This window comes from Symphalangus syndactylus, chromosome 8, assembly GCF_028878055.3.
Source record: "Symphalangus syndactylus isolate Jambi chromosome 8, NHGRI_mSymSyn1-v2.1_pri, whole genome shotgun sequence".
Classification (NCBI taxonomy): domain Eukaryota; kingdom Metazoa; phylum Chordata; class Mammalia; order Primates; family Hylobatidae; genus Symphalangus; species Symphalangus syndactylus.
In genome coordinates this window covers 40,938,716-40,953,391 of record NC_072430.2, presented here as the reverse complement: position 1 = coordinate 40,953,391, position 14,676 = coordinate 40,938,716, and the positions used below count along the sequence as shown (strand labels likewise).

General features: G+C 46.1%; 2 protein-coding genes across 53 annotated transcripts in view; one reads left to right on the top strand and one right to left on the bottom strand.

Annotated features, from left to right (window-relative positions):
• The window catches only part of TTLL5 (tubulin tyrosine ligase like 5), a 296,508-nt gene extending 294,002 nt beyond the window's left edge, over window positions 1-2,506 (top strand). For 48 of the 50 annotated variants that reach the window (XM_063644172.1, XM_055288714.2, XM_063644155.1 and 45 more), the window contains one exon: window positions 1,854-2,506. In XM_063644172.1, the coding sequence (XP_063500242.1) occupies window positions 1,854-1,925 (72 nt within the window). In that variant the 3' untranslated portion in view covers window positions 1,926-2,506. The remainder of the gene's footprint in view (window positions 1-1,853) is intronic. The other 2 variants (XR_010122049.1, XM_063644140.1) reach the window with 2 other exon arrangements.
• Window positions 2,507-5,814: 3,308 nt separating this feature from the next.
• The window catches only part of TGFB3 (transforming growth factor beta 3), a 28,192-nt gene continuing 19,330 nt past the window's right edge, over window positions 5,815-14,676 (bottom strand). For all 3 annotated transcript variants that reach the window (XM_055288709.2, XM_055288710.2, XM_055288708.2), the window contains 4 exons: window positions 13,208-13,315; window positions 10,948-11,119; window positions 8,632-8,785; window positions 5,815-7,058 (listed from right to left, as the gene is read on the bottom strand). In XM_055288709.2, the coding sequence (XP_055144684.1) occupies window positions 6,900-7,058; window positions 8,632-8,785; window positions 10,948-11,119; window positions 13,208-13,315 (593 nt within the window). In that variant the 3' untranslated portion in view covers window positions 5,815-6,899. The remainder of the gene's footprint in view (window positions 7,059-8,631; window positions 8,786-10,947; window positions 11,120-13,207; window positions 13,316-14,676) is intronic.

Here is a 14,676-nt window from a genome sequence, read left to right as displayed (position 1 = left end):
TATAGAAGCATTATTAATAATAGCCAAGAGGTAGAAACAACCCAAATGTCCACAACTGATGAGTGGATAAATGAAATGTGGTCTATACACACAATGGAATATTATTCAGCCATAAAAAAGGAGTAGAGTAGTGATGCATGCTCTTAGATGACCCTTTAAAACATTATGCTAAGTGAAAGAAGCCAGTCCCAAAGGACCATTGCATGATTCCATTTATATTAAATGTCCAGAATAGGCAAATCTATAGAGACAGAAGGTAGACTAGACTAATGGTTGCCTATAGCTGAGGGATGAGAGATGTAGGAGGTGGTGGCGAAGAAGTATGGGGTTTATTTTTGGGGTTATCAAAATGTTCTAAAATTGACTATGATGATGGATGCACAACTCTGAATATAATATACTAAAAGCTGTTGAGTTGTACATGTTAAAGGAATGAATTGTACGATATGTGAATTATATCTCAAAAAAGCTGTTTTTTAAAAAAATCAATAACAATTCAATAGGAAAATAAGCAAAAGGCCTATCCACACATTTCATATAAGAAGAAACATGTATGCACAACGGATACTTGGAAAGATGCTCAACCTCATTTCTAATCAGGAAAATGCTAATTAAGCCACAGTGGAATACCATTGAATACTCATGTGATTCACAGAAACTGAAAACTGAGGCAATACTGCTCCACATGTAGAGGTGTGGAGAAGTGGGGACGCTCATGCACTGCCAGAGGGAGTGTAAATTGTATAATCACTTTGGAAAATAAGATGGCAATAGAGAGTTGAAGATGCAAGTGTTTATGGCCCAGCAATTCCCCTCCTAAGTGTATACCCGAAGAAATTCTACCAGTAGTATACTGAGATCGCATGTGTAATCACAGGAGCACTACAAAATTTAAAGCCACATAAAACTCAACAGTATATTATATAGGGGTATAAAGATCATAAACCTGCTTTTTTAAAAGCAAACAAGGGAAGGATAAACACAAAATTCAGGATGGTGAGAAAGGGAAAGAATTGGGAGGGTCTAGCAGGGATGCAGGGTAATGGTAAAGTTCCTTTTCTTAAACTAGATGGTGGGCATATAGGTGTATATTGTTGGGATTGAGGGGTTGAGGAGAAGGCAAGGTATTATCTGACAATCTGACATTGAGGGAAAATTTAGAAAAACTCAAAAGCATCCATGGAAGAATTTTTTCATGCACTTTAAAAATGCTAGTAATACACTGTGTTTCTAGAAAAGATGGACATATTTAGCATTTTTTAATTTGAAAAGCAAAAGATAAAATGTTTTTGTCCAAGAAAAAAAAGGAAAGAGAACAACACAGAAAAGAAACAGCAGTAGAACTGGGAGTATTTTAGGAAGATTTCCAACAAAAGTGGTTAAAATTAAGAGGTTTGTGGCCGGGCCTGGTGGCTCACACCTGTAATCCCAGCACTTTGGGAGGCCGAGGTGGGCAGATCACGAGGTCAGGAGATGGAGACAATCCTGGCTAATACGGTGAAACCCCATCTGCCCTAAAAATACAAAAAAATTAGCCGGGCATGGTGGGTGGTGGGTGCCTGTAGTCCCAGCTACTCGGGAGGCTGAAGCAGGAGAATGGTGTGAACCCGGGAGGCAGAGCTTGCAGTGAGCCGAGACCGTGCCACTGCACTCCAGCCTGGGGGACAGAGCGAGACTCTGTCTCAAAAAAAAAAAAAAAAAAAAGAGCTTTGCACTTAAGAGGTGAACTTCATTTATTTGGGCTACCACTTCTTTATTCTTCAGTGATGTTAGATAAACCAGACATTGCTGCCTGTAAGTAAAACCCCATGCTGTCATTTAATTCATTTCATGGTTGCCTTTCTCTTTTTCAGATCCTGCTCACACTAAAACTTGAACCACAAACACACAGAGAAACAACCTGTTCACCACTCTTGGGTGCGTGATTGAGGGTGAAGCATCCACCAGCACTTCAAGGGGTCCATAGTATTTTTTCTTGCTGCCTCAAAGTCCCCAAAGCCTTCGAGCAGAAGTAGCAGTAGATAGTTGCCAGTCAGCCAATGCAGACTTTCACTGGGACAACAGGAAAGCAGATCTTCTGGGTTTTGATGGAACTTGGCAGTGGGGACATTCAGCTGATGCATTATATACCCCGTCAGAGCACACTTGTATCTTTTACCTTCCCTTTGCCCCATGCCCCCGAACTGCTTAGGTCTTCTCTGTCCCTTTACTGCTGCTGCACAGAGATGATATAAAAGAGGCTCTTTGGCTATTTGCATTTTGCTTCCTCTTCTTTTCCAGATTACAGTATGAAGCTTTATTTTCTTTGTACAAGCTTAAAATTTCAACATCATCATCCGCCAAAGTTGTTCCTCCCTTTTCAGAGGATCTAGGGGGAAAGAAGAGCATTCATCACAAGTTTCCTAGAGAGAGGAGACAAATCGGTGTGCTGTTGACAACATGAGCCAGGGTAAAGGCACGCTTTGGAATTCTGATTTCAAAGATTAATAAAGTAATTCTATTTTTATTTTTTTTCCCCTTTACTAATTTCCCAACAATCAATATTCACAAACAGGACTGAAGTAGAACCAGTTTTTTATTTTACTTTGTGGCTGTGCAATGTTTTAAACTTCATTTTAGAAATGTGAGCTGTAAAGAGATGTTTTATTTTTACATTTCGTTTCAGCAGATGGTGGGTCCAGGCTATTCCCAAAGGCAGCTCCCGCACCTGGGGAGTGGGCATGTGCAGATGTCTCCATTATCAGCCCTCGACAGGCAGGCTTACTCACAGCGTGGGCTTCCAGTGGCTTGAGCCCTGCATCCAGTTGCATGTTGCATACCTCACAGTTCACCTGAATGATACAGCACAGCCCCAGTGCTCTCCCCTCAAGCCTCTGCCCTCTCACTTGCTCCCCTTTCCTATGTCCTCTCTCTCTGGCTTCTGCTAGAGAAAAGGTTGAGGTTGAGAGTTGGACGGCAGAATCCACTGAAGGATTAACTTAGCTGCCCTAGGAAGTTATTGGGGGAGAACCTAGAGTCTGGGGCTTCTTCTGCAGGGTCCTATGGACTCAGTGTTGAAATCCAAAAAGAAAATTGACACCTGGCTGAGCGCGGTGGCTCACGCCTGTAATCCCAGCACTTTGGGAGGTCGAGGCGGGTGAATCACAAGGTCAGGAGTTCCAGACTAGCCTGGCAAAGATGGCGAAACCTCGTCTCTACTAAAAATACAAAAATTAGCTGGGCGCAGTGGCAGGCGCCTGTAATCCCAGATACTCGGGAGAATTGCTTGAACCTGGGAGGCAGAGGTTGCAGTGAGCCGAGATCACGCCACTGCACTCCAGCCTGGGCGACAGAGCAAGACTCCATCTGAAAAAAAAAAAAAAAAGAAAAAGAAAATTGACATCTAAAAGGGCAGAAAAGGGACTTTATTGCCTTCTTAGTGAATGAAAACATAGGTTTGGGCACATGGACGCATTTTGTTTGCTTATGAAGGATGAGGTCTATGGGTTTCAGGAGAGAAGTGAGAATGCATTCCAAATGTCCCCGGGACTGGAGAGTAGTTTCAGGACCACCTTAACTATTTGCTCAATTGGTTGTAAGTTGATTAGGGGACAAATTAGAATTCCTCCGTAGTCCCCTGTTGAGGTGTAGAACTGGGAAATAAGGGGTTTGGGAGGACTCACCATGTGAATCTTGTGACAAGTGAAAAGAGTATGAGCCCAGTAAAAGAAATTTTAGACTATAATGCTTGAAATTGCCCTAGATAACCAATCAGAATGAAGTCTTCCAGCTAATTTCTTACTGCACTTACCATATGCTGATCAGGTGCTAAGACGCCAGATGTCTCCCTTCATGTGTCCAAGTGCTTTCAAGTCATTTTTACTGGGACTGGACTTCACTTGGCAATAAACCAGACAGATCCTATCAGCCCTCCTCCAACGGAAGTGATATTTCCAATGTCACTCTTTACCCTCCCCCGAAACAAGTGTCGATTTTTGAAGACAGTGATTCAAGTTTCTGTAGCACCTGTCAGTGATGTGTAGAATGGGGGGGCTGACTCCAGACCCCTGTCCTTATTTGTGTCTGCTGCCTAACCTACAAGTAGAGCTCTGAAGAAAAAGACCATTTGTAATCGCACCATGTTCTGTTTTCTTTGGAATACTCCAGGAAATGTATCTAGCTGCCTTCGTTCATTAGGATGAACCGCAGGCCAATGTTTTAGCGATATGCTATAAAGTTGGAAAAAACGGGGTTTCATGGCCGGGCGCGGTGGCTCACGCTTGTAATCCCAGCACTTTGGTAGGCCGAGGCAGGCGGATCACGATGTCAGGAGATCGAGACCACGGTGAAACCCCGTCTCTACTAAAAATACAAAAAAATTAGCCGGGCGTGGTGGCGGGCGCCTGTAGTCCCAGCTACTCGGAGAGGCTGAGGCAGGAGAATGGCGTGAACCCGGGAGGCGGAGCTTGCAGTCAGCCGAGATTGTGCCACTGCACTCCAGCCTGGGCGACAGAGCGAGACTCCGTCTCAAAAAAAAAAAAGGGGGGGGTTTCATCTGGGGCCAAAAAAATTATTTCCCTTTTCTATATTGAAGCCTCAAGTAAGGACAAGTGATGTCAGGTATAATGCACCACTTCTCAAAATGCGTTAATAGTTTTGAGGCAACCTGGACCCTACTGCAGTCCTAAAGGTACCTCTAGAGCTGCAGCCTGAAACTGTACATTTTTAATAAACCCTTGGGGGTTATCATGCCCAGTGAATTTGAGAATGGTCCTGAGGTGAATAGACTGATGCTGGGACAGCAGCAGCCCGTGGCTGATGTGCTGAGCTTACTGCTCCCCTCTCTGTGCCCCCATGCTCCCTGGAGCACGATGGAGTATAATCCCGCCAACCAGGATTTTAGGACAGGGACATAGCCCTCTGAACAATGGTGGAAGTCAGTGGGTGCCACATGGGATGAAGACTGAGAGAGAAACCCTTAGAATTGGCTGGGCGTGGACAAAGCAGGGGAAAAAAGGTGCTGACCAAACTCACTTCAGTCTTGAAGAACTCAGCAAGGAACAAGGGACACACATACGTACACACACACACAGGCACGAACACATCAGACACATCCTTCAGCCTGCCTAGTTTAGCTTCAGATAGACTTCTTTTACCAGTGGCAAAATGATCTCACTAGAGGAATGTGTTTCTCGGGAGCTGCTAGATGGCCCATCGCTCTGTGCCTGCTCACTGTGGCTGGCTGCCCCACATGGACATCCATACCACAGTGGGATCCATGGCCTCACTCAAAAGAGAGCTATGGTTCCCAGATCCCTGACAAGAGGGCCATAGTCTGAAAAGCGGTTCCTGGTTAGCTCTTTTAGGCTTAGCCTGAGAGCAGAATTAGCCTCATATTTTTAGGCCATTTGCCATACACATTTTCTCTCATTCTCAACTGATTGATACGGGTGGGGGGAGATTTTCGAAAACAGTGATGTTGGTAATTTATAGTTAGTAAATAAACCATGTTTCCATAAGCAAGGATTCACACCAAGGGATCCTGCCCACAGGTATCTGGAGGTCAAATTCGTATGTGCTTTCTGCCAATCTGAGCCACTGCCTCTGTGTCTCTGAGAATAATATACTCTGCAAGAAGGAAAGATGCACAAGCAATAGTGCAGTCTTCTCAGCGGGCGGAAGTCAGCACGGTGTGCCCCCTGTGTAAGGGGGGTTGTGCTAAGCATTGTGTTTGGTGATTGACAGATTATCTGCCACAGATTCTGGTTACCTCTGATTAGTAGATGCGGACTTGGAATTAAGGGTAATTGAAGGATATTTATCGAGTCAGACATACACCTTAGAATAAGGCTTTTACTGTTCTAGAAACAATCTTCCAGAAGATGAAATCATCCAAGATGCCCCAAAAATATTTATTTATACAAAGATTTTGAGAGTAATATTCATACTTGTCTTTATACCTCAGTCTATGCATCTGGGGCCAAGTCACTGTGTGGCACATGTGCAGCTTCCCCGAATGCCTCACATGTTGTAGCACCTGCTTCCAGGAACACCAAATGAACACAGGGTCTTGGAGGGGAAGGGGGGGAAGAACCCATAATGCCCCAAGGCTGCATGGAACCACAATCCAGAAGTGTGCATCCTGACCTGGAAGGCGTCTAACCAAGTGTCCAAGGGGAAATATAATCGAGGGAGAGCTGAGAGGAGGGACCCAGAGGGCAGACAGGAGAGGGTTGATTCCCACCCTTTCTTCTGCGTTCAGCATATCCAAAAGGCCCGATATAGTTGATGGGCCAGGAACTGCATGACCTGGATTTTCTCCCTGTAGTGACCCATGATGTTAATTGATGTAGAGGACAGTTTGCAAAAGTAATAGATTTGCCCTTAATCCCAGACAGTGTGAGATACAATTCTGGGACTTTGTCTTGGTAACCTGTCTTTAAAAAAAAATGCTTGCCTTGTATAACATAATCCAGATTCCCTAGAGCAGATGTGGTAAGCAATTAGCAAATCCAACCTCAGATCTGAAGTGTCTTCCCGTCTGGCCCTGACCCGGCCATTCTCTGCCCTTCCTCCTCCCTTTAGGGTAGCCCAAATCCCATTGCCACACAACATCTCGACTTGCCATCCCTTTCCTCTATCCCCATCCCCTCCGTCTGCGTCACAGAAAGTCTGTGTGTTCTGAAGAGTTCAGCCTTCCTCTAACCAAACCCACACTTTCTTTACCACCGTGATTCTCAGAGCCAGCAAGAAAGAAATGTTCCAAAAGGAAACCTCCATCTCAGCCCAGCCATCTGCCCGGAGCCGAAGGTTGTGGGCTCCAGGCCTCTCGGTGAGGTTTGTTGCTTGTGTGTTTCCCGAGGAGCGGGCAGTCAGGCAGTGGTGGTTCTCTCTCCCCTCTCTCTGTCGCAGGTGGGGTCTCAGCTACATTTACAAGACTTCACCACCATGTTGGAGAGCTGCTCCACCTTGGGGGTCCTCCCAACATAGTACAGGATGGTCAGGGGCTCCAGGTCCTGGGGCACGCAGCAAGGCGAGGCAGATGCTTCAGGGTTCAGAGTATTGTACAGTCCCAGCACCTGGGAAGGGACATGTCAGTGAGAGGTTGGAAGGCCAAGCCTCAGGCCTGGAACGCAGGAACTCTCCCAGTTCCAGGGGCAGTCCCAGAGGCTGAGCAAGTGCTAGAATGGCCACGGGTGCTCTTTAAGAGGAAGTGTTCGGGGCCAGGCGCAGTGGCTCACACCTGTAGTCCCAGGACTTGGGAGGCAGAGGCAGGCAGATCACTTCGGGTCAGGAGTTTGGGACCAGCCTGGCCAGCATGATGAAACCCCATCTCTACTAAAAATACAAAAAAATTAGCTGGCTGTGGTGGCGGGCGCCTGTAATCCCAGCTACTTGGGAGGCTGAGGTGGGAGGATCATCTGAATCCAGGAAGTGGAGGTTGCAGTAAGCAGAAATAGTGCCACTGCACTCCAGCCTGAGCCACAGAGTCAGAGTCTGTCTCAAAAAAAAAAAAAAAAAGAACCGTTGGAACCTGGTTTGGGTGAGTAGTTGCGTAGTTGCTGTTCATCCACAATGACAGAAGCAGAACAACTGCACTTGTTTGGGGTGATGAGTTGAAGCATGTGACAGTTGCTACACTGATAATGAATTATCTTGGCTTTTTTTTTTTTTTTTTTTTTTTTTTTGAGTGAGAGTCTCACTCTGTCACCCAGGCTGAAGTACAGTGGTGCAATCTTGGCTCACTGCAACTTCTGCCTCCTGGGTTCAAGCGATTCTCCTGCCTCAGCCTCCCAAGTAGCTGGGATTATAAGCGCGTGCCACCACACCCGGCAAATTTTTTACATTTTTTGGTAGAGATGGGGTTTCACCATGTTGGCCAGGCTGGTCTCAAACTCCTAACCTTGTGATCCACCCGCCTTGGCCTCCCAGAGTGCTGGGATTACAGGCGTGAGCCACCACGCCTGGCCTATCTTGGCTTTTAAGAAAACAACTCTTACATTGTTCTTCCTAGCTGGAACTGATCACTCTGGTGAGAAATGTTCTCACAAAACATTGCCTTGAGCCATTTAGTAAGTGCCAGAGTGTAGGGCCCCAGACAGGATGCAGAAATAATGAGCTAGAAGGAAACATGCTTCACAAATTACTGCCCTATTTTTGATTCCCCTCGAGGGAAAGACAGACTAGTTTCAGAGGTGTGGACTCTCGGCTATCTCACTTTCTGTTCCTAGCATTTCAAATTAGCTTCTAGTCCATGCTTCTTGGTGTCTTTCAGAGTAAGTTTTCTACACTAGAGAGGCTGGAATGATCAGAGTTCTGGTAGAAGCCTTTCTACTGCAGTGTTCTTGCCAGCCACATGCACGTATCTCTGGCATAGGGTAACACGTGGCAGTTAATTAATTTCTATGGTACAGAGAGCTTTAGACAAAGCAAATTAAAGGCTGGTTGAAACTATGGTAGGAATTTAAAAGGGCAGAGTGTGACTGAGTGGAACTGAGTCAGGGTGCCAACATCAGAACCTTCACCAGAGGGATTTTACTCACCCCAGACCATCATTTGCTCACTCAACATTCAATCCTTCACTCATTCTTTTTAACAAGTGGCCTGGTCGGTCAGCCCCAGTGCCTCAGATGGCATGAGCCTGCTCCATACCGTGCTGTGGGTTGTGTCTGCACTGCGGAGGTATGGGCAAGGGCCTGAGCAGAAGTTGGCATAGTAGCCCTTAGGTTCATGGACCCACTTCCAGCCCAGATCCTGTCGGAAGTCAATGTAGAGGGGGCGCACACAGCAGTTCTCCTCCAAGTTGCTACAACAAAAAACATTTATAGAAAGTCAACTTAAAAAGAAACCACCAATAAAAGAAACTTCATGAATGCTCTCATATTCTCCCTTGGAGTCCTTTCATGCCATCATAGGACTGATCAATGGAATCCCAGGTTCAAGGGCATGGGGCAGAAGAAACCAGAAAGGCACATTCATGTGTTAAAGACCAAGATCCCAAGGATGTAAGAAACAGAGATAAATGCTGCATGAGGAAGAGTAAAGAGGCAAAGGTGGCCCTGTTGCCTTTTCTATCACAAATCAAAGCAGAGCTATGAAGTGCTCCACATAAAACCAAGCACTCAATGTTATTAGCCAACTCAGCTTTGTTGAGGTTGGTTTTATTGTTACCTTCCTAATGTGCACCCAGCCAGAAATCAATTCTAAGTTTATGCAGCTTGTCTACTATAGTAGGTGACTGCTGAGGCTCCAATCCAAAGGCCATTTAGCCAAATAAGGCATATCCTTCTATTAACACCATGGTTCAACAGATCACCCAAATGTGATTATCAGGCCCCTTCCATTCTGTTGCCTAGAGAGATCCGTTTGGCAATAATAACCCTTGCCAAATGGACATCTAGCCTCTGCTTTAAGATCTGCTGAGACCTAGAACTTGCTACTTTCAAAGGCAGCTATTAGTCAGAATCTGGCTTCTTGTGGGTTCCAAGGGTGAACCATGGCAGACACCATTGGTTATCTATTCAATAACCATTCCTAACCCCCTTCTCCCTTGCGACATCCCATTACAGAGTCAAAAACACGAGATGCTCCTTTTCCTGGCCTCCCTTGAGAGTAGTGGTGGTCATGTGACCCAGTAATGACCCATCAGACAAGGAGAAGTGTGCAAGGGGTAAGGGCAAGTTCTGGCAAAGATATTCGATTATTTATAAAAGTGACAGATGGAAGAAGAAAGCTTCTGGCTCTTCCCCTTCCCTCATTCCTTCTTGTCTTAAATGTGGACAAGATGCCTGAAGCCCTAGCAATCACTTGTGACCATAAGGAAAAGGATGAAAAGCCAACACACTAAGCATGGCAGACTGGAAAGAGAAAGCCTGAGTCTTCGGTGGCATCATTAAGCAGCCAGCCCACCCTAACCCTGCTGCTACAGGCCTCTTGTGAACAAGAAATCCACTATGATTTAAGTCACTGGCCAAGAGCATTCGTTCCTAACTGACAGAGACACATGGAACAAATCTACATGCCAACCTTTGTGGCAACTACCTTGCCTCTCCTATACCTTGCTGTTGAGCTGTTCCCCCAACTGAACATCCCTAGTTTCCCAAGCCCAACCATCCTCATAAGACATGGTTTCCAGATCTAAATATTTCCCAATTCGTTCTCCCCAGCTTCATTTCGGCATTCTCTGAGGCCAGATGGACTCACTCTTGCTCCTTCCTTTACCTGCAGTGCTTCCCCTCCTGGATCCCTTCATCCCCAAACCTCATCCTTGAAGCCTCTGCTCAAATTCCACACCCTTCTGAAGCCTTTCCTGTGTCCATAGGTGAACTCGTTGCTCCCAGTTAAAGCACTTAATCCTTCGGACCCTCTCATGGGGGTGATCATCTTCTCCCTTTTAGTAGTTGGCATGCATGCTTTATCCTCCCCTTACAAATGAGCAGTGAAACTGCTCCTGAATAAGAGAAGCTGGGTCTTTTCTATCTCTGTATTGTGGCTACCCAGTAATTTCTGAATTCGTTTGTTAATTTCTCTAGCTCCGATTTCCCGTTCAAATGGAGACCGTTCTATTTGCCTCCATCCAGTAGCATCCTTGGACCCTTCATAGGGAACTGCGCACTTCTTTAATGGAAACTCCTACATTAATCTCACACATACACTCTACAAGTGCTTAAAACATGGAAATCATGGAGAGGCTTTGACCAAGCATCTCCAATCCAAACTATTTTAGCAACACTCCTCCTCACAGAGTTTTCCTCATTTACTTCAGCCAGCCCCTTCCAGAGTTAGCCTATGGAAAAACAGTGGGACTCCCAGGAAAACAGAAAGAGATCTGTGAGAGATTTTCAGTCTTCTTCCTGGAGATGTTTGTGAACAGCATCAGGGACCCTCTGTTGAGTGTGGCTTGGCTCTGGGGCCTGACCTGCAGTAGGCAGGCAGTAGATGTTGGTTCCCATGTGGGCCCAGGCTCACCGGAAGCAGTAATTGGTGTCCAAGGCCCGCTTCTTCCTCTGACCCCCCTGGCCCGGGTTGTCGAGCCGGTGTGGGGGAATCATCATGAGGATTAGATGAGGGTTGTGGTGATCCTTCTGCTTCTTGAGGCGCCCCAGATCTCCACGGCCATGGTCATCCTCATTGTCCACGCCTGCAGAAGGGAAGGAAAGTGACAATCTCCCGTCTAAGGAGAGCAGAGCCCTTGGAGGCTGCCTCCTCCACACGCGCCATCACTGCCCAGGAGGAGGGGCAGTGCAGTCTGCGAGGGAGGTGTGGGGACAAGTGCAGCTTAATTCTGATGTCCAGCTGCAGGAAGGGGAAGAGCAGATGGAGAAGCCAGTATCAAAAGAACTCATTATCATTGTAAGAACTCATTATCATTGAAAGATGCCCCATGTTCAGATCCCCATACTCCTGTATAGAAATCTTCCAAGGGGCAGAAAGCCCTTGCTGAGATTCCTAGGAATCTTCATGGACCCATGAAGCATCCCTGTTACTAAATGGGTACCTAACACATACTTCCGGGTTGTCAGTTTGTTTGTGTTTGTTTGTTTGTTTTGAGACAGAGTCTCGCTCTGTCGGCCAGGCTGGAGTGCAATGGCCCCATCTTGGCTCACTGCAACCTCTGCCTCCGGAGTTCAAGAGATTCTCCTGCCTCAGCCTCCCAAGTAGCTGGGATTACAGGTGCATGCCACCATGCCCAGCTATTTTTGTATTTTTAGTAGAGACAGGGTTTCACCATGTTGGCCAGGCTGGTCTCGAACTCCTGACCTCAAGTGATCCACCCACCTCAGCCTCCCAGAGTGCTGGGATTACAGGTGTGAGCCACCGCACCCGGCCCTGGGTTGTCACTTTAGATTCTAGACTTAGAATCTTGGGGTGTGAGTTTCCTCTTAAAATGTGAACGGACCAAGATAACGCAGAAGTCCTACCAAAAATTTAAGGTGTCACAACTTAAGATAGCCTGAATGGGAGCCAAAGAAACAAGACTGTATAATTGTTAACATTCACATTGCACTTAGAGTCTTTGAAGTGTTTTTGCTATAAAGTTCAGATGAGATAATGAAGCATATGATAAATAGCAAACAAGCTCTGGAAAGAAAATTTAAATTAATCAACCCGTTTCATCTGAAAAAAAGGAAAAGACTGGAGACTGACTTAGAAAGAGTCTCAACTCGATTTTGTGAAGGACAGCTGCCAACTGTTGTCCATCCTCACTGAGGACAGGAACATGAGGAATTAATTTACATAGCTACAAGAGGGGCTCGGGTCTCAGGAAGGGGCACCAGATCTGTAAGATAAATGAGAGACCTGGATCACAAATCCCTTTTTCTGAAAATCTTTATGAACAAGATAAGTATTCACTGAAATGGGAAGGTTTCATCCTAAGCTGGCCTGTAGGTAAAGGACTCTGAAGGTCCTCTGGGCTCTAAGGTTCTGTGGTTACAGTGTCAAATCTTTGGCTTTAAAAAAAGGCTCTAAAATAGAGCCCATGCGGGGTGAGATCAGTGTCCAGCGCTGAGCCAAAAGAGGCCTGCACCTTTTCCCAGACAAGCCTCTGACCTCAGGCATTCTGCAGTTACCCAAAATGGGAATATGAAAGGAAAAGAGAACTTCCCTGAAATCCAGAGATCATCAAGGCTGAGTTCCTTGCAAACATGATGGAAAACCAGAAATGACTCTCAATGACTTTGCCATCTCTACCCAAACACCCGGGGACAAACACCCTGAGGCTCGAAGCAATCATCCAAACCCAGAGGACCCCAGGCAAGGTCAGGCAGGCCCTGCACATCTGGAAAGCTCAGTTGTCTGGGTACTCATGTTCAGGACAGCCAAACTTGATTTCTTTTAGGGAGGGGGAAGACAACTCCTATCTGTTGAGCATTTCTGGCGCTGTATTCCTTATTCATTATCTCATGTAATTGCCTGACAACCCTGTGAAAGAGGAACTCTCATCCCATTTCACTAGGCCCAGAGGCCAGACGGCTTGCCTACACACTTTCACCACTTACCAGACCATGTCATCTTCCAGAGGCTAATGCATTCTCTAAGCTATAAACTGAAAGTTACACTCATTGCTTTTGGGGTAAAGCAGAATTACTCAAGTACAAAATAGCTGGCTATCTCTCTGAAGGAGCTTGGTTTCTTTTCTTGAGGTCTGGTAAGGGTCTCCTGCACTATCCTGTCCCATTAACTTCCCCCCACTCACCCATCCTACCATACACATTCATTTTGTTACCTTTGAATTTGATTTCCATCACCTCATGAATGTTTTCCAGGATATCTCCATTGGGCTGAAAGGTGTGACATGGACAGTGAATGCTGATTTCTAGACCTAAGTTGGACTCTGCAAAATAAGACAGAGTTAGTGAGAAAAGCACCTCTGTGTGATGGGGAAGTGTGCCCACCACCCATGCAAGGGTGAGCCAGGGCCTCTGCTCCTATAGGGACTCATAGGAACTGAGTTCTATTGAGGGTCACAGGAGACAGAAAGTACCTCCAGAGCTCAGAGTGGACCTTCATGCACACGTTGCCACATTCCAGGTATTCCTGTTATATTACGAATCACCAAATGGGGGCATATACTAGTGACCATCATGAAATAGAAGTGGAATAATCATTCCCTTTCAAAGGATGGTATTAAGAGAAAATTGTCACCTACCTACTTGGAGGCAAAAGTACACAGATACAGGAAGGGAAGCAAAAACTCATGCCATCTACGTGGTTTTGGGAGAGGGGATCGTTGAGCCAACCTACTGAGGAAGGATGAGGGCAAGAGGCAGAGGGACTGGAAGAGACTATGGACAGGGAGTAACTAAAGAGTCTCCGAGCACAGAGACTATGATTCAAAAGGCCACAAATTCAAAGGGCCACAGGATGTAATGCTGGCAAAAAGATTCAAGTCAGGAACCAATGCTAGAGGCAAGGTCACTTGCAAACAGGATGCAGAATCCATCTCAGTGGAAGATGCAAGCATTGCTACCAGGGCCATGACTGTGGGCCTAGACAAAATGGCAGATTCTAGAAGAGATAAGATGAACATCATGGTTACACTGGGCCATATTTTTCCTAAGGAACAAGGACACAACGAGGTAAAAATTACTTGGACGTTTCTTCTTTGGGAATCCTTGTTCAGCATGATGGGAAGTTGGAATGTGAATTGCTCACCAAGATGAACAGCTTGGGAAGACAGCTGTGAACTTAGAAAACAGCACAGAGGAGATGACAGAGAAGTATGGCTGAGGGTCCAGATGACATGAGCGTGGAGACAGTGAGCATGATGAAGTTTGGAGGTGCCAGGGTTTGGTGCCTGACATCCTGGTGCATGAAGAACAACTCCGGCCCATTCGCCTAGTAGTTGTGGGATCATGTGTTTTGGCAACCAAAATCAAGGAAGCAGGAACTCAGTAAATGAGGTTAAGTGAAAGAAAAAGAAACAAAATGAAAAGTCTGCACTGAGACAAATAGTTTTACACAGAAAACCAGGTAGGATCTGGTATCATGGCAATTCTGGTGGGTAAGACTTAATTTGGGAAGCTCTGTTGATCCTGGGATAGCAGCCAGTTGTGGCCAGGTGTAGGAGAGGTCATGGGGACCTCTTTGGATTCAGGGTCGACCTCTTTGGATTCAGGGTCAGCCTCTTGGTGAATTGATTTATTTGCTGCTCCCTGAGGCCATACACCATGTGTGTGAGCATCTGGCCTTGGG